This window comes from Labrus bergylta, chromosome 1, assembly GCF_963930695.1.
Source record: "Labrus bergylta chromosome 1, fLabBer1.1, whole genome shotgun sequence".
NCBI lineage: Eukaryota > Metazoa > Chordata > Actinopteri > Labriformes > Labridae > Labrus > Labrus bergylta.
Window position 1 is genome coordinate 29,835,191 of NC_089195.1, and position 19,517 is coordinate 29,854,707.

General features: G+C 42.0%; 2 protein-coding genes across 3 annotated transcripts in view; both read right to left on the reverse strand.

Annotated features, from left to right (window-relative positions):
- Nucleotides 1-708: 708 nt before the first annotated feature.
- Nucleotides 709-6,801, reverse strand: LOC136179961 (uncharacterized). The gene is made up of 5 exons (XM_065958859.1): nucleotides 6,595-6,801; nucleotides 4,364-4,531; nucleotides 3,908-4,099; nucleotides 3,606-3,723; nucleotides 709-3,349 (listed from the first exon to the last, which is right to left on the reverse strand). The coding sequence occupies exons 1-5, from the start codon at nucleotides 6,667-6,669 to the stop codon at nucleotides 2,634-2,636; spliced, it is 1,269 nt and encodes a 422-aa protein (XP_065814931.1). The 5' UTR covers nucleotides 6,670-6,801; the 3' UTR covers nucleotides 709-2,633.
- A 1,410-nt stretch (nucleotides 6,802-8,211) lies between these two features.
- The window catches only part of zcchc7 (zinc finger, CCHC domain containing 7), a 53,381-nt gene continuing 42,075 nt past the window's right edge, over nucleotides 8,212-19,517 (reverse strand). For both annotated transcript variants that reach the window (XM_065958864.1, XM_065958867.1), the window contains 3 exons: nucleotides 11,872-11,967; nucleotides 11,088-11,205; nucleotides 8,212-10,831 (listed from right to left, as the gene is read on the reverse strand). In XM_065958864.1, coding sequence (XP_065814936.1) covers nucleotides 10,128-10,831; nucleotides 11,088-11,205; nucleotides 11,872-11,967 — 918 coding nt within the window. In that variant the 3' untranslated portion in view covers nucleotides 8,212-10,127. The remainder of the gene's footprint in view (nucleotides 10,832-11,087; nucleotides 11,206-11,871; nucleotides 11,968-19,517) is intronic.

Genomic DNA, 19,517 nt, shown 5'->3' on the forward strand with positions numbered 1-19,517 from the left:
TTATTATTACTTTTTATTTTCCTGTGTTTTATTAGGTCAATTGAGGTCACGGGGGTCACGGTAAGTAACTTTTGAGCTCTTTTCCCTTTCTGTATGTTTATGCGTTACACGAATGCTTGGAGTTTTAAAATGTTACTGGGCATTAGGTAAGTGGTCTGAAAGTAATTTTGAACGGATTCTAATGTTAGACTTTTCCAAGAGAAAGCGGTAAAGCTAGCAGGATGCTTAGGCCCACTCATCTGTGACCAGTTATTGCATTTGCACTCAGAACATCTGCATGCTGGATGTAAATCCAAAGAACAGTTTTTATTAGCCTACTTACCCCGAAAGACGTGCAAGAATTACGGAATTCACGTAATTTGGCGCAGCTTGCAGAAGTGTAACATTACTGTGGACTTCTGCACAAGTTACTGGATGATGAGACAGACGGCATCCTGCAGATAAACATTCAGCTTTCTTCTGTAGAGACCGCTGGTTGAAGAATCTGTTCAAGTTCACTAATTACTTAACCATTCCTATTGAGCAGTGATGCTAGATCAGCATATGCCCAGTTTAAATGAAAGAAGAGAAACTGCTCAGGAGAGAAGGACGAATAAGAAAAGTCATGTGAGGTAACGTAAGAGCATTGTGAAGGAATGTGAAAGTAACCCTCAAAAAAATCTGTTTGTGAACCCCACAGGGTGCGTATCAAGTGAAGAGAGAAATACATTTAAGGACTTGAACCAGATTGTTTTATTGGATCACTTTTTTAAATACACAAATTATTATGGAACAGTTTGAAGTTACTGAACAGATCTAATAGGTCACATTCGTACCACAAAGTTTGGGTTATTGATCATCATGAAATACAGGAACCATCAAACTCTCATTTTTTATTATGGTTTCATCATGACAGAGCTTGAAGTGGGTTAATTGTTAATACTGTCAGGGCTGTATGTCAGTGATGAGAACGTGTATTTACAGTCTGATCGAATATTTAGATCATTTACAAATCAACAAGTGTCATAGAAAAAGGCACCCCTTCTCTTCGAAACGTATGGGACACTTTCTGTTATTACAAATCTACAATCCTTTGGTTATAACGGCAAACAGCAGTAACTTTAAATCTGTGTTCAGAGTGGAGGCACACATTTTCCTACAGGACTTTTAAAGAGCAGCATCTGTTTTAACGTGAATTATGTGAGAAAAAGAAACTGAAGGACTATGAAAGTAATGACATGTCCACTTTTTAATGCAAAATCTAAAATCCTTGTAGTACTGAACATAAACAGTAGACTCAAGTCATCACTGAACAGAATGTGAGAACTCTTAGCTGGATTCATGAACTACTTTAATTACTGTAATTCTCACACTGACCAGAAGGGGGCTTTTTTAATCTTTACAATAGCAGGTGGCACTATTAGCATGAAAACAGGTTCACAGTCTGTCATCAAACAATAACCAGGTGGCCTCATGACGTTGACACAGGTTGTGTTACCTGTACCTCGTCCTCTCGTTTACACAGGACATAGAGTCCCTCCTGTAGCGCTTTCAGTCAAAGTGATGAGGGACAAAATCTGTTCTCTTCTGATTTAAAATATGAATTTTCTGAATCTAACGTGAGGAATTTACCGCTCCGAGTCAGACAAGTCAAGCAGATTTCTTCCAAAGTTCGACTTTCGTTTGTTTACAGGGTGTCTGTTAACACAAATGTAGGCACATTTAGTAAGAGAAAGACCGCAACTTTGAAGAATATCCACTAATTATGTCCATTAATATGACTATCAGATCAACAGGAGACACACTTTCACATACAATAAACTGAATTTTCCCCTTTTCTTACACTGAAGGTGCAGTAATAAAGGTTCATTTAAATCCAAAGGACTATAATTGCAGCAAGACAAACTTGATCCGATGATAATTTGTGCATCCAATGATTGCTTTAAAGGCAGAGTCTGTAGCTTTTCCCTGAAAAAATAGACTCAACCATCCCTTCTGGGTGTCCATACATGTGCGGTGCCTGGATTTTCATGTTTTGTTTTGGTTGACTCGGGACGTTTCTGGGTGGGGAGCTGGCATGTTTTACCCCAAGCCAATTACAGCAAAAAGGTGATTTAAAGACTGGATAAAAATCAGCGATTGAACCTTGTGTTGGCTTTCACACGTGGACACAGAGATGTTCTTCTTTCTGTTGGACACACAGGTGCCAAAAACCGGCGGTAAGTATATGCTGGCTTGCGGTGTAGGTACAAGAAGTAAACGTACACACACAGTACGTCCTGCTGCGAGTGTGCGCTGGTGGGGGGGGGGGGGGGGGGGCCCAGTTTGAATGTTGTGTTTACAAGTTACAAAGAAAAAAAGCTACTGACTCCACCGTTAAGGCATACTCAGATTTAATAAAAATCTAAAACTGTGGTAAACAATGGATCTGAAACTGAAAGAGATCGATTAATTCCAACAGTGCTTTTCCAGCTGTGACTTCTAAATGACATCTGTAAAAAGATCTACTAACCCTGTAAAGCAACACAGGCAACAACTGTTTTCCATCAAACCCTGAATGTAGGAGATGTCTGACCCCATCCTTTATGGTCTTGAACACACAATACTAAAAGGTCCCGTCAAGTCCTGACAACCAAACCTCACGCAGCCCGATGCTATCTGCTCCTTCTCTTCTTCTGTTTTATGATAAACAGGTTCTCATCCGTTGGGTACATGTGTGCATCATGGTTTTTGTTACTGTCCCCCTTTCCTTGTTGCTTCCTTTTCCTCTTCTTCTTCTCTCCTTTCTGCTGCTGCGACCCCTGCATCTCTCCTTTCACAGTCCAACTGAGGCGATCCGCTCTGCCGTCTCCGTGTCCCCCTGGTGGCCCTGAAGGAGCGTGCTTCTCTTTCTTCTTTCTCTGTTTCTTCGCAGCCCCTCCTCTGGGGAAGTCGTCGGCTTCGTCCAGAATCAGTTTAGCTGGTTGCTCCCTCGAGGTGGGCACAGGTCTCTTGGGTTTCCATGGTTTCACGTTGCCAGCGCTCTCCGGTTGTTTGTGCTTGTTGCGTTTACTTTTTTTGGCTGCAGGAGGTTCAAAGTCATTGTCTTGAAAAAAGATGTGACTCCGGTTCGGTTTGTTGTTGCCGGTTTTTTGTCCAGGTGTGTGGTTCGGATTGTGGTTGGGTTTGTGGTTGGGTTTGTGTTTTTCGGTGTTTGGGCGCGGTGTCTGGTTGGGTTTGTGGTTGGGTTTGTGGTTGTCTGCGTTTTGGCGAGGTGTGTGGTTCGGTTTCTGGTTGTTCTTGGCATGGCTCAGCTTCTGTTTCTTCTTTGGTGGACCTGGAGTGACAGGGGCCTCAGAAGCAGCAGGGTAAAGGCCACTTTTCTTCAAGTCTGGATGACAGAAACAAAAAGACTTCAGTGACTTGCTCAACATCTCGATGTTTCCACAGTATCAAGATGCAAAGTGAAGCCAAGAACGAGCAGTTTAAAATGAAAGTCTTATCATGCAACAACATACCGGTACCTTACTGAAGCAAATTATAAGAATGCCACACTATGACGTTGTGATTGGTGCTTCAAGGCCTCGGCTTAGCGTGAAGTTTGAGACTGTCGTCATGAAGCAGAAGTTGGTGAGTAGGATTCTTACCCTTAATCTTCATCTTAGCCCTGTGTCCTCTGCGGTTTATGTCCTCCATGGTGTCATAGTAGTTGATGAAAGGCGTGCTGGGATAAGTCCCGTTAAACATCCTCCGCTGTGTACACGCCTGAGGAACGCACAAATGTATTACAGCGCTTGTATGCACAAACAAAATCCCATAATAAGACGACATATGAAGATCAATGAAGGTAAGAGTTAATGGTATCTAAGCTTCCCACTAGCCTCTCCTTCCATGTAAAAAAGAAAAAAAAGAAAAACCCAGATGTGGAAATAAAAGAAGAAGTGATTACCACAAAGGGTGTCGGGACGATGTCAGCAAAGAGGTGGACCGGCACCCCTCGGCTGATGAACACAGCCGCAGCCAGGCTGGCAAAGCGCTTGCTGCCGCCCCCGCTGGGAGGGTGGGCTCGGGCGTCATAACCAATCACAACCCCTCGCTCTTTCAGGTTCTCAAAACTCTCCTCCAGATAGTGGCAGAAACCCTGTCAGAGAGAAAAGACTGGAGGATGTGAGAACACATTTTGAACGTGGCAATGGAGGGCATTTAAGGACAAGCAACAGGAAACAGGAAATGTCTGAGATCTACAGTCATGGGTAACGAGATGGTGACATGTGAGCTATGCGGCCGATCACGAGAGTTTGGAGTCTAACAGCACAGAACGAGAATCAATAATGTGTTTTGTCTGCCTTCGCATGTGACTCCAGGCTTCATGAGCGGCCGGCTTGTAGTTTATCCATTAACCGACCTGCGTGGTCTGGATGATAGTGAGGTCGTTCATACAGGAAATGCCGGGGCCCATGGGTGCTCTCAGACCTGCCGTACCAAACTCCATCCTGGAGGAGAAACATTTCTTCAGAGCCTCCACTGCTCCTTCTTTCACCAGCGCCTGCACCATGGACACCGTCTTTGGGTTCTGGGAAGGAAAAACACACCGACATTTCATAGACATTCACATTAATTATCATCCTTGATTGAAAACTACAATATGATGCAGAGACGACATTCAAACCACGTTGTTCAAAACAATCCAATCCAGAAAAGAAGCACTGAAGTCTCATGAACACAGAAAGAGAGCAGAGCAGGAGTCTAAACTGCATGTGCAGGACTTGGTTTGCAATTTTTGGTAAGTTAAAAACAAGAAGTTACAATATATGGGGGGGCCTAGGAAAACAGCTTCTGTGTTGCCATGGTGATCTAACAGATTTCAAAAGTGTTTGATGTTTTACTGGTATCATTTCGAAGATTTAAATTCTTGTATTGCGACGGCTCGAGTGGAGATTACAGATAGAGAACGTGTTAGAGAAGTCTGAAACACAGTATCTGACTGGTGTAACTCTTAGTGCTGCAGAATGGTTTGAAAGGTTTCGCCTTTGTTGAAAGCAACAACTATTGTTATGTCTGTGTTCTTTCAGGGTCGGCTGAATAATCCAATAGGAAATAAGAAAATAGTCAAACTGTAAAAGCAATTTCCTGAAGCTTAACTTGACTTATTTATATGAAAATGTTGCCTTTTCCTGTCAGAGCTGTAGTAGTCCAAAACTTGCTCCAAGCCTCTTTTTTTTTTTTTAAAGCTGATTTCATTTTTCTAAGTATCTTAAACTTTTAACTGATTATCAAAATGTTAAGCAAGTTTTTTTTCTTGGATGACAAAAGTTGCAAACTTAACTCGCTTAACAGGCAAAGAACTGAACCTCGACAGAAACAAGTCCTTCATTCTCATGAGATGAAGAGAAAGTGAAAATGAACATAAAGGCTCATTCAATGTTTCAGCTCTTGTTCAGATCATGTTCAGCTGGGGTCAGTTTCACAGAGGACATCTGCTCCTCTGTGTGACTCACAAACACATTTCAGGTATGTTCATTAAAAGTGAATTAAAAATATTTAGACTGTCTAAAAAAAATCAAAACTTTCATAGAGTGCTGTGGTTAGAAATGACAACTAAATACAGACAGGAAATAAGTTCAGATGAGGCTTCTTGTTTGAATTGGCTGCTGATCATGCTTCCTATGCACAATTATCTGAAGACTGATGAGCCAGTGTCTCCTCTTTAACGGCACTTGATTGGTGGCGTCCCGTTTCTCTTTAGAGCCATGAATGACTGTCTTTGTGAAGGATCGATGTCTGGATGGATGATAAGTCACATTAGCCTTGTGCTGTTCAACTTAGTGAGACCTGCAAATCCACTAATTATAGATTGAGGACATGTGACGTGCTAAATGATATGTGTTTAACATCTTTAAACCAGAACTTTCCTCTGTGATAGCTACTAACTAGGGCTGCACGGTACAGGAAATAAACAGACAATGCAATACATATTTCCTATCTGTGAAACAACAAAACAGAAAATGAAACCAGACTAGTGCAGTGTGCACAAACGACCATGCATGATATCAGAAACAGTCAGCAGGAGAGTCATCCAACTTTATTTTATTTATTGTGATAAATTCAGACTTTTAGTATGTTTATTGCAAAAACCTCATAATTCCCTTTGCATGTTATTGTGTGTATTTCTGATGAAGCTTTCCAGAAGTAAGTTGAGAATACTTAAAAGGGGGAAAAGGGGAAATGGCTTAAAGAGAACAGAATTGTAACTCAAGTAAATAATTTGTGATTATCATTCTGTTGTGTGGACTTTTTATCATGAAAGGAAAAGTACTAAGTTCGTTTAATCCAATGCGGAACCGGTTAGATGATAATTTGTGCAAACAAGATAATGTCCTGTGTGCACAAAAACTATTTTCACTTACCTGTTCGTGCAGGAGTTGTTTCGTTTTTGTGCTTTTTGGGGACTTCCGGGGAATCAGTAACAAAACATTATTATGAAGCAAAATGTATCTTGTGAGACATTCAAGAGCGGAAATGAATGGGACCTGTTATTTTGTATCATATCGCGACACTTAACATTTCACTTTTGAGTGGCACAGTGGAACATTACAGTCACAGCAGGTGAGGCTAGGCTAGGTTAGGACTGCTCACCTGGTCATACTGCAGCCACAGACCGACAGCCCGGTCCAGTCCGCTGTCCCCGGTTGAAGACGAACCGCTCTCCATTTCTGCTCCCTGTCGACTCAAGACACAGACGGGAAGTGTTCCTCTGAGGCCAGGACGCTCAGAAAGTGAATGTGTGAGTCATGTATGTGACTGCTACTTGGACGTGCTCCACGCGGGGCGGGGCGGGGCGACGTAATGCGTCACGTGAATGTGTTGCGTTCACGGGTTACTGTTTAATGTGGTATTTGCCAATTATAAAAAAGCAAAGCGTTTCATTTTTGTAGCTTTGTGTTCCTATACTGTTATAACTATGTTGATTACTAATTATAATCTTCAAATGCTGTTTCAACCAAAGACTTTTTTTAGTTTTAGACAAAGACTTACTTACTTTGTCTACTTTACTTTTACTTTTTATTAATATTATAGTTTTTTTTTTATCCTTTTACCACTTGTTTCTATTTCTTTTACTGCTCTTACCTTCTTATTGCTGTTATCTTTTGATTTGCTTTCAGCTCTTTTAGTTTCTTACATATTATTTTTAAATCTTTGGTTCCTCTTGGTCTCAGCTCGTGTTGTTGGGTTCTTGTGTTTCCTGGGTTCTTGTGATGGTTCTTGTGTTTCCTGGGTTCTTGTGATGGTTCTTGTGTTGCCTGGGTTCTTATGATGGTTCTTATGATGGTCGGATTATATACTATATGTCTGTTGGGTATCGTGCACTTTGGGTTCTTTTCTGATGAATTGTATTTAATTATTTTTTAGTATTTTGCATTTGTTTGTTCTTGCTGTTGTTTCTGTTCTTCTGTGTTTGCTTTAGTTTGCTTTGTTCTTGCTGTTTGTCAAAGCACTTTGTAAACCTGTGTTTTTAAAAAGTGCTATATCAATAAAGTTGTTATTATTATTACTTATTATTTTCCTGTGTTTTATCAGGTCAATTCAAAGGTCACGGGAGTCACGGTAAGTAACTTTTGAGCTCTTTTCCCTTTCTGTATGTTTATGCGTTACACGAATGCTTGGAGTTTTAAAATGTTACTGGGCATTAGGTAAGTGGTCTGAAAGTAATTTTGAATGGATTCTAATGTTAGACTTTTCCAGGAGAAAGCGGTAAAGCTAGCAGGATGCTTAGGCCCACTCATCTGTGACCAGTTATTGCATTTGCACTCAGAACATCTGCATGCTGGATGTAAATCCAAAGAACAGTTTTTATTAGCCTACTTACCCTGAAAGATGTGCAAGAATTACGGAATTCACGTAATTTGGCGCAGCTTGCAGAAGTGTAACATTACTGTGGACTTCTGCACAAGTTACTGGATGATGAGACAGACGGCATCCTGCAGATAAACATTCAGCTTTCTTCTGTAGAGACCGCTGGTTGAAGAATCTGTTCAAGTTCACTAATTACTTAACCATTCCTATTGAGCAGTGATGCTAGATCAGCATATGCCCAGTTTAAATGAAAGAAGAGAAATTGCTCAGGAGAGAAGGACGAATAAGAAAAGTCATGTGAGGTAACGTAAGAGCATTGTGAAGGAATGTGAAAGTAACCCTCAAAAAAATCTGTTTGTGAACCCCACAGGGTGCGTATCAAGTGAAGAGAGAAATACATTTAAGGACTTGAACCAGATTGTTTTATTGGATCACTTTTTTAAATACACAAATTATTATGGAACAGTTTGAAGTTACTGAACAGATCTAATAGGTCACATTCGTACCACAAAGTTTGGGTTATTGATCATCATGAAATACAGGAACCATCAAACTCTCATTTTTTATTATGGTTTCATCATGACAGAGCTTGGAGTGGGTTAATTGTTAATACTGTCAGGGCTGTATGTCAGTGATGAGAACGTGTATTTACAGTCTGATCGAATATTTAGATCATTTACAAATCAACAAGTGTCATAGAAAAAGGCACCCCTTCTCTTCGAAACGTATGGGACACTTTCTGTTATTACAAATCTACAATCCTTTGGTTATAACGGCAAACAGCAGCAACTTTAAATCTGTGTTCAGAGTGGAGGCACACATTTTCCTGCAGGACTTTTAAAGAGCAGCATCTGTTTTAACGTGAATTATGTGAGAAAAAGAAACTGAAGGACTATGAAAGTAATGACATATCCACTTTTTAATGCAAAATCTAAAATCCTTGTAGTACTGAACATGAACAGTAGACTCAAGTTATCACTGAACAGAATGTGAGAACTCTTAGCTGGATTCATGAACTACTTTAATTACTGTAATTCTCAAACTGACCAGAAGGGGGCTTTTTAATCTTTACAATAGCAGGTGGTACTATTAGCATGAAAACAGGTTCACAGTCTGTCATCAAACAATAACCAGGTGGCCTCATGACGTTGACACAGGTTGTGTTACCTGTACCTCGTCCTCTCGTTTACACAGGACATAGAGTCCCTCCTGTAGCGCTTTCAGTCAAAGTGACGAGGGACAAAATCTGTTCTCTTCTGATTTAAAATATGAATTTTCTGAATCTAACGTGAGGAATTTACCGCTCCGAGTCAGACAAGTCAAGCAGATTTCTTCCAAAGTTCGACTTTCGTTTGTTTACAGGATGTGTGTTAACACAAATGTAGGCACATTTAGTAAGAGAAAGACCGCAACTTTGAAGAATATCCACTAATTATGTCCATTAATATGACTATCAGATCAACAGGAGACACACTTTCACATACAATAAACTGAATTTTCCCCTTTTCTTACACTGAAGGTGCAGTAATAAAGGTTCATTTAAATCCAAAGGAATATAATTGCAGTAAGACAAACTTGATCCGATGATAATTTGTGCATCCAATGATTGCTTTAAAGGCAGAGTCTGTAGCTTTTCCCTGACAAAATAGACTCAACTATCCCTTCTGGGTGTCCATACATGTGCGGTGCCTGGATTTTCATGTTTTGTTTTGGTTGACTCGGGACGTTTCTGGGTGGGGAGCTGGCATGTTTTACCCCAAGCCAATTACAGCAAAAAGGTGATTTAAAGACTGGATAAAAATCAGCGATTGAACCTTGTGTTGGCTTTCACATGTGGACACAGAGATGTTCTTCTTTCTGTTGGACACACAGGTGCCAAAAACCGGCGGTAAGTATATGCTGGCTTGCGGTGTAGGTACAAGCAGTAAACGTACACACACAGTACGTCCTGCTGCGAGTGTGCACTGGGGGGGGGGGGGGCCCAGTTTGAATGTTGTGTTTACAAGTTACAAAGAAAAAAAGCTACTGACTCCACCGTTAAGGCATACTCAGATTTAATAAAAATCTAAAACTGTGGTAAACAATGGATCTGAAACTGAAAGAGATCGATTAATTCCAACGGTGCTTTTCCAGCTGTGACTTCAAAATGACATCTTTAAAAATATCTACTAACCCTGTAAAGCAACACAGGCAACAACTGTTTTCCATCAAACCCTGAATGTAGCAGATGTCTGACCCCATCCTTTATGGTCTTGAACACACAATACTAAAAGGTCCCGTCAAGTCCTGACAACCAAACCTCACGCAGCCCGATGCTATCTGCTCCTTCTCTTCTTCTGTTTTATGATAAACAGGTTCTCATCCGTTGGGTACATGTGTGCATCATGGTTTTTGTTACTGTCCCCCTTTCCTTGTTGCTTCCTTTTCCTCTTCTTCTTCTCTCCTTTCTGCTGCTGCGACCCCTGCATCTCTCCTTTCACAGTCCAACTGAGGCGATCCGCTCTGCCGTCTCCGTGTCCCCCTGGTGGCCCTGAAGGAGCGTGCTTCTCTTTCTTCTTTCTCTGTTTCTTCGCAGCCCCTCCTCTGGGGAAGTCGTCGGCTTCGTCCAGAATCAGTTTAGCTGGCTGCTCCCTCGAGGTGGGCACAGGTCTCTTGGGTTTCCATGGTTTCACGTTGCCAGCGCTCTCCGGTTGTTTGTGTTTGTTGCGTTTACTTTTTTTGGCTGCAGGAGGTTCAAAGTCATTGTCTTGAAAAAAGATGTGACTCCGGTTCGGTTTGTTGTTGCCGGTTTTTTGTCCAGGTGTGTGGTTCGGATTGTGGTTGGGTTTGTGTTTTTCGGTGTTTGGGCGCGGTGTCTGGTTGGGTTTGTGGTTGGGTTTGTGGTTGTCTGCGTTTTGGCGAGGTGTGTGGTTCGGTTTCTGGTTGTTCTTGGCATGGCTCAGCTTCTGTTTCTTCTTTGGTGGACCTGGAGTGACAGGGGCCTCAGAAGCAGCAGGGTAAAGGCCACTTTTCTTCAAGTCTGGATGACAGAAACAAAAAGACTTCAGTGACTTGCTCAACATCTCGATGTTTCCACAGTATCAAGATGCAAAGTGAAGCCAAGAACGAGCAGTTTAAAATGAAAGTCTTATCATGCAACAACATACCGGTACCTTACTGAAGCAAATTATAAGAATGCCACACTATGACGTTGTGATTGGTGCTTCAAAGCCTCGGCTTAGCGTGAAGTTTGAGACTGTCGTCATGAAGCAGAAGTTGGTGAGTAGGATTCTTACCCTTAATCTTCATCTTAGCCCTGTGTCCTCTGCGGTTTATGTCCTCCATGGTGTCATAGTAGTTGATGAAAGGCGTGCTGGGATAAGTCCCGTTAAACATCCTCCGCTGTGTACACGCCTGAGGAACGCACAAATGTATTACAGCGCTTGTATGCACAAACAAAATCCCATAATAAGACGACATATGAAGATCAATGAAGGTAAGAGTTAATGGTATCTAAGCTTCCCACTAGCCTCTCCTTCCAAACGTGCATGAAGACATCATTTAAAAAAAGTAGAACAGGCTCTCTAGAATGAGCTTTGTCCTTTATGGGCCACCATACAAACATGGGAGATACAACATGAGTCCTTTTCACACAAGTCCTCCAGAGGATTTCTAGAGAAGTCTCAGGCCGCCCCTGAAATCTTTCTGAGTTGCGTGTTCACACATGCACCTGTAGGCTGGGTCAGGTTGAAGTGGCATATCGAGCGGAGCAACGTGTCACTACGTTTAGAACGTGAATGTGTAACGTGCAAAGAGGACTGAGGGCTCGCGGCGTTAGCACTGCTAATGGTAGCCACACTCAGGAAACAACATTCAAATGTTTACCAGCAGACAATTCTGCTCATATTTGAGTGTTTTCTGTTGTTTTCTCACTTTTAGACTTAACAGAATTTCAATTTCTGTGGTTCTGATTTCTTTTTAACCCTGTTGATAAATTAAATGTGCCTGCAGATGTGTAACGTCGTCGTTGAAGGTTTTAAATTGACCTTGGTGACAATCAAACCAGGACCAGCTACTCACATGTCCAAAGTGTCCTTTCCTGGAGCAGTTGTAGCAGGAGGCGGGGCTTCGACCGTGGTCCTCTCCACGCTGTTTTCCAGGAACACCTGGCTTAGTCTGAGGACACACAGAGAAAATGACAGGAGTGTGTTACCAGGAAACCAAATTAAAATCCAATTTACTGATAATTTCCCTTCATAAAAAAATAAAATAAAAAAAATGCAATGGTTTAACGTTCCATTTGTCCCTCCTCTCAGCCGCCATCATTCCCACGCTCTCCATTGATACCTGCTGTGTATTGTATGCTGAATATGGGTGCTGATATAAACCAGTGATTACCAGAGCTATAGTTAGAGGCCTGTAATGACCCTGTATGATAAGTAACTGCTCAGTGTGTGTGTGTGTGTGTGTGTGTGTGTGTGTGTGTGTGTGTGTGTGTGTGTGTTGGACACGGGGTCCCGTCCCCTATGGGCCAGTGCTCTGAAAGCCTTCCATGCTCCAGCGCTCACAGCAAATATACACTGATAAAGAGAGAGAGGAGACACAGGCACAGTGCATTTACTGCTAATGTTACACACACACACACACACACACATAATGCCATTCTCTAAAACACACACACACACACCTTCAAATGTCCCCCCCCCCTCGTCTCTCAGCCCTGATTTTCGAGATTACAAATGATTTGCGCCCCGCGTCATTTCTTAAACATAGCTCAGCTAACCTCCTTTTCCCCTCTCTCCCTCAAAAACACACACACCCCTCCATCCCTCCATCCCCACATCTACCCCTCACACTTGTTCCCCCCCCCCCCCTCTCTCTCTTTCTTTTCCGCTTGAGTAGTTTTGCGGCAGAAAGGATGAATGCTATTAGAGCATCGCGTCATTATCGGGTCAGGCCGGCCGGGCCCCATCTCCATCACAAAGGCCAGGAGATCACAGACCTCCACACACACACAACACACACACACACAGAAAACACACACTTGTGCACCCTAAGGAGATCACAGTTCCCCCCACCCCGTCTAAAACTCTCCCTCCTGAACCTCCACCCATCCAGCCCCTCTTCCCATTCATCCTTCATGTAAATTGGCTCTAGGTCTCCCTCTGTCTCTGACCTTGGGCTTGTGTTATCTCCTCACACTCTGATCTCACACACACACACACACACACACACACACACACACAATGAAAAAAAGAACAAGAAATAAAATCCCCTCTTATTCTCTCATCAACCTGTGATAGATGTCTGAGGACCGGGCGTGCCTGTGAGTCTGTATAGGTGTGCGTGTGAGGACTCGGAGTTGTCTGCCTCATACAATATTAATTATCCTCCCTCTCTCATTCCCGCTCTCTGTTTCCTGCCGCCGCCTCCAATCGGCTAAATCTAAATTGCCAGCAGGGTGAGGGCCTGAGGGATCATATCAGTTTGGTGTCTTTCCCTTTCTTTCTCGGGGGTTTAGAGAGGAGTCCTGGAGAGTCTGGCTGTGCCGTGAAAGTCAATACGACACAGGCGGGTTTTTCAGATCGTTTCGGTTTGGTACGGCTCAGGAAGAAAACTTTAATTACTTTCATGAGATTTGTCATTTCTATAGAAGCAAATCAGCTTTAGAAATCCAACTTTTGACGCTGGGTAACGCAGACATGTGAAGGTAGGGGGCGCCCCCGGTAGCCTAGCGGTTTGGTGTCAGAGGCCTAACGCCCCGGGTTCAAATCCGACCTGTGGCTCCTTTCACGCATGTCATTCCACTCTCCCTCTCGTCACAGTTTCTGACTCTAACAATGTGATAGCTCTAAAATAAAGGCATAAAAAAAGGCATGTCGAGGTAGTTTTTGTTGATGCACTAACAGGATTGTTTTTTGTTTAACCCTCACAGAATCTGATTCTTAACTTCGATTTACGCAACATTTAAGGACTGTTTTCATCCACTTAAATTAGTTTGTGTTGTTTGACCACAGCCAGACATTAAATCCTGTTTTATATTGTTGTCCTCGTTAAGTATTGTATTATTTTTGACAGTTTGTGTTTACAGTAAGTCATGAAGCCTTCTCTCTCCTGACATGTTTTAAATCATCTTTGATAGATGTTGACATTTAACAACAAACTTGTGGGTCAATACTTGTCACAGTGAAGGCTTTGAGCTGAACTAATTTTTCCTGACTGAAGGGATAAATAAAAGGAAATCATTTTTTGTATGGCCTAAACCTTTTTTGGAAGCTCAGCAAAACAATTCTGTGTACTTGTCTAATCCTTCCAGTCACCTCATTGCCGACGATACAAGGGTTTCCATCAAGAAGCCAAAAGTTAGAGTGTTGATGTATTTGATGTCTCTGTGGCTGTTCTTACACCTGCCCAGAGACTGCGTTGGAAAATGGTCAAAGATGTTACAAAAACAGAAATGTCTATTATTGCGCACTGTTCCTGCAGCTGTAAAGAGATAAATAAACAAATCATCTGAACGCTCCATGATGAATCCTGTGTCAGGTGATTCCCAGCAGGTGTGTCCTCAGAGCTAAAGCTCATAGTGAAACTGATTCAAAAAGAATTGTAGTATGACGTACTTTCATTCACTTTGACTTAAATAACTGATGTTTGGTTTCAATATTTGTAATGTTGACGTGTTTGCGGTCACCGTCTCTGTCTTTGTCTCAACAATGATTTAAGGTCAGGTTTCTCTCGAGCATGCTCCTAAAAATGTTGTTGAATAACCTTTAAATGTGAAAGTCCTAATATCTCTTTCTAATGACAACATGTATGGAGAGTTGAAACGCCGGTCGTACTGAGATGAAAGATTGATGTTTAAACATGAGAACAAACATGGTCTATTAGTACAGCTAAGATATTTATCCTGCTGTGTCAGTGTGTACACATGCACAAGTGAACATTTTGTTGAATGTTGTGTAGGAATGGCCGGAGACAGACCATCTCAAACTCCACGAGAGGTGAGGAGGGAGCATACTGGTGCTTTCAGGTACCGTGACACTTCTCTGCAGCTACAGTTTGCAGTCTGGTAAAATGAAAGTATGGTTACTATGGTGATGACACAAACCAGAATAACAGGCCCTCCTTTGCCAAACTGAGTGTTTCAGTATTACTGTTACCGAGGGCGCACATCTGCTTTTTTAGTTTCACAATTTAACTTGTTCAACAACATTAACTGTGACCTTGTCTGACTTGAGATCGTACAAAAAAAAAAAAAACATTTGTTTTTTGTTTTGTAAAACTGAAAGGAACAGGAGTGCAGATTGTGTTAACAACTCTTTAAATGGTGAGGTTGGTTTGTTCAGATTTTCCAGAAGATCTGTACTGGTTATTTTCTTGACTTTATCTAAGCTCCTGTGAGGAACTTTTAACTTGTGCATTTTAATTTGTAGCGCTTCCTGTGGACAAAGCCGTACCTTTCATGCCTTTGCTGACTCTGTCCTATGCATTTGCAAGGCAAGCTTTTACCGAGAACGCTCATCCTGCTTTGACTCACATTTATTGTCCGTCTGCTGATTTTCCATGTTGAACCAAAAACCTGTGTTTGCAACATGTCCCTTCTAACTCCTAAATAAATCCAAATACGTGTTTTATTCTCCACATAATTGGCACTTATCAACCTGAGAGTAGCTGATCGTTAGCTTTAGCTTCATCTGACATCATCAAAATGGTGTGAAAGCATGGCCTGTGTACCACTGGATAATGTATTCATGTTGAGCTTGACTACATTAAGTGTTTTTTTTTTTTTTACTTATTGCAATAAACACAGACTTTCGCCATGTGTTTTTAAGGATGCTAATATCGCCATAACGATAAAATCTCGATAATTTCCCAGCCTTATTTAGGGTGTGTGTGTGTGTGTGTGTGTCAGGGTTGTCACGATACCAGAGTCTTTAAACTTTCATATGATAGTAGTAATAATCAGCAATATCAATACATTTTTAGATACCATGACAACAAACAGAAGTCCCAGGCCCCTCATACCAGGTGAAGTCTTGCTTATAATTACCAAAACAAATTCTGCACACTGTCTTAAAGAGACAGAGTCATCAGATACATGGACCTCCTCTGCTTTCTGTGTGTTAAAGACACAAATATAACTTTGCGTCTTCAAAAAAGGACTTGAAAAATCGAAGTGTATGCCGACCTGTGAATTTGAACAGACCATAGCTGCTCTCTCCTTTAGGGTTGAAAATTTGGAGAGTATTCTTTTTTTTTTTTTTTTTAAAGCTCGAGTACTTTTGGATTCTATTAATCAAATAAAAAAATGGATTTGTATCGTTTTAAAACACAGGGTACGGAAAGAGAGAGTATGCATCATTTTGACATCCTTAATGTGTGATTGAGTGCATGTGTTTGTGTGTATCAGAGGGTGTTTGAGAGGGTCCTCAGGGCTTCGCTAGGTGGACGCAGACAACCAGCCGTCCGTGGCCTCTCATGCATGCACACACACACGCTTGTTCTCTGACACACACACACACACACACACACACACACACACACACACACTGTTTTCCCACAGTTGTGCCGACACATACACTGCGCGTCTCTAAGCCTCGCTCTCCCCTGCTCCTTGCTTTGGCTGCTGGTGGCAAAGCCGTGATAATCCTTTGGCCAACACAAAGCTCAGACTGTTACAGACTACAATCTGAAGGAACACACACACACACACACACACACACAGACACACACACACACACACAGCAAATTATCAAACACAATCCGAGAAGCAAACAGGCTTGTGTGTAAGAGGTGAGGGGGGGGATCTAAACAGTAACGGGTGGTGGGAGCTGCCGGTGCTGTTTTGCATATGTTATTGCAGCGTTGGGGAGAGGTTTGCATATGTTACTGGACCCACAGGGGACCAACTCTGCATGCTTTATCATAGAAAACAGCCTGACAACACAACTCAACACTACCGGGCTGATACCAAAACAAACAGAGCCTCATGGTGTGTGTGTGTGTGTGTGTGTGCAACATGCCAGTATATACATACAGGCTAATTATATAGTTATGAAACGGCTATAAGGTGGGGAAGATTTAACTCCATTAATCCACTTATTCTCATGAGGGAATTTTAACCGTGCAATTTCCCCAAATTGTAAAGAATTTAATTATAGTGTTTACTCTCGCTTAACAAGAATTAATCGTTCTTCAGAGACGCTTTAAGGTGGAGGTGTGTGTGTGTGTGTGGGGTGAGGGAGGTTATGGAGGAGGGAGAGCAGAGGATCTGAAGGAAGAAGAGGGGGGGGGGGGGGGGGGGGGGGGTTCTCCAAATAACCAGATGTGATTCCTGCCCCCTTTGTGTCTGCCAGTTCACAAAGCCTCAGACCGAAGCCGTAACCCCGCGCCCTACGAGGACTCACACTCTCTCTCACACACACACACACACACACACACACACACACAGTGTAATTCCCAGAGGCTCTTCCTATCTCTTCCCGTCAGTCAGTCAATCAGTGTGAACACAATCAGAAGAGAGAGAAAACGCTCCTGGAATGTAACGATAATGTGATGCAGAGGGCTGGACGGCGGTGGGTTGCCACCACTGGAGGAAGCCTCCCCCCCCTTCCTCTTATTTTGGGGTAGAGGCTGGAGGTAATCTGGTCACACCGTGGAAGGCGGAACAGAGGATACAAGCTAATCTATTCAAATCTGGGACTGATTCATTCGCTTTCTATTCAGAGCACTCGCGGCCGGGTTCAGAGGTTTTTTTTTTTTTTTCATGTTGTGTGTGTGTTGAAATATTTCATTCACTTTGTCTCCAGCAATTAGACGGAGACAACACATACCGGTATGTGACCGAGAGACGAGGATTCTGATTTATAAAGTAAAGAAGGACTCAGTGCCTCCCTGTGGGGGCTGGGTTACCATTTTAAACCCTAACTTTACGTGTTAGCCAACAAGTCACACTCAAACACACGGTCACAACATTCAGATAAGCAGAAGAGCATAAAGACCTCAAAAACCTGTAGGACCATTGATAAAACCTGTGTTTGTGTTTGTGTCTGTTAGTGTGTGTGTCCAATGGATCTGCATGTACATTCAATAGGACATATGAAGACACCTGTATCTTCTCTTCTCTTTCCAATCAAGGAAAACAATGCAAGGTTAAAAGAATATGCATTGTTGTTGTTGTTACTGTGCCTTTATCAGTTTGGCTTATTTTGATTGTCTCTTTAATTTTAGTTATTAAAGTCGAGTTGAAAGCGTTGACTCGCTAAAACGCCCTTAGCCCCGTTTCTGCGCTCACAACACTCTCGGTTGAAAATACTTTTGCTACAACGCCATGCACACCTGTGCCTCTTCCCCTTCATCCACCAATTAAAGTCAACAAGGGGCGGGACTTCTGATATCATCTTTGTCAACAACAAAGATGAATTAATGCGACCTTTCCTTCGAGGGTGAAGTTTTCCAAGTCGCTGCTGCTTCTTCCAGGACACAATTCCCTTTACATTTGTTTTTTCTGGGGCGGGGTGGGGGAGGTGGTGTTTCTTAAATAGAGTAAATATTAAGCATATGGACACATTTCTATCCATACACTGCACTTCTTCAGAACTTCTGCTTCCTAGATTACCTTTACCTCAAGGACTTCACTTTTTTTTTTTTTTTGCCCCGCTGGCTGCTAATTGTTAATAGAACCAGATTAAAAACATACAAAAGACTTCTTTTTCTTCTATTTTTCCTAATGTCCCCTCCACCTCCGCCACTCCTGCTCAGTCAGAGTCTCGGTGGGTCGAGGAATAAAGAGCAGAGAGTCTTTTCATACGGCGGAGGTGAGAGGACTGGACAGTACCGGACAATGATGAGACAGCAAAAAACAGCTCGGTGAATAGATGTGGATTTAAAGGATTTCTACAGAGCACTGTTTGAGTGAACACAATGGAAGAGGTCAAGGACAGAAGAAGAAGAAGAAGAGGTGGATTAAAGGTGGAAACTTTAACGTTTGACTTCATGTTCAGCAGAAAGAACAGAAGAGGAAGAAGTCGTCTTTATTATTTGAATAATGGGACATTTGTGATCTTTAGTTGTTGGGTGAGCTGCTGCATCTTTGTTCAGTATTAATGTGACCACATACATGTATTCGCACTCGTTGCTATATGAGATGTTTATATTGCAATTTACTTTTTGCAGTTATTTCGTTTTGAGGTGATGTCCAATCAAATAAAGGCAAAAAAAAAAAAAGCCCCCCAAAAAATATCCCAAAAAGAAAATCTCTGCAACCATGCCTGGTTTACAATGTTATCACAGAATGGGATCTTTACTAGAGTGCACCGAGTTAAAAAAAAACTTCCCAGAGTTAGAGTGCAGTTCTCTGCCTGACCACTAGAGGGTGCTCTAACACAGCAGGCTGGGGGGAAAGAAAAAAACCTGCTGTGGATTTCACCTGCTGAAGTGAGACGGGTTGAGGTCAAACAGGATGAACTCTGATAATCCTGAGCTCATATTAAACACAGAAAAAAAGTGTCAATAATGTTTATAAGTAATGGAGAGAGAGAGAGTGAGAGTGAGAGAGAGAGAGAGAGAGAGAGAGAGAGAGAGAAGAGCAAAAAAAAGAGTTGGAGAAAACATTTTTTCACTTTGAGTCATCTTTTCATATCTCATTTTTACGACACTAAATTGCACTTTTAAAAAATCCCTTCTTGTTCAAAAACTCAGAATCATTTTAAATCAGCATACGATCA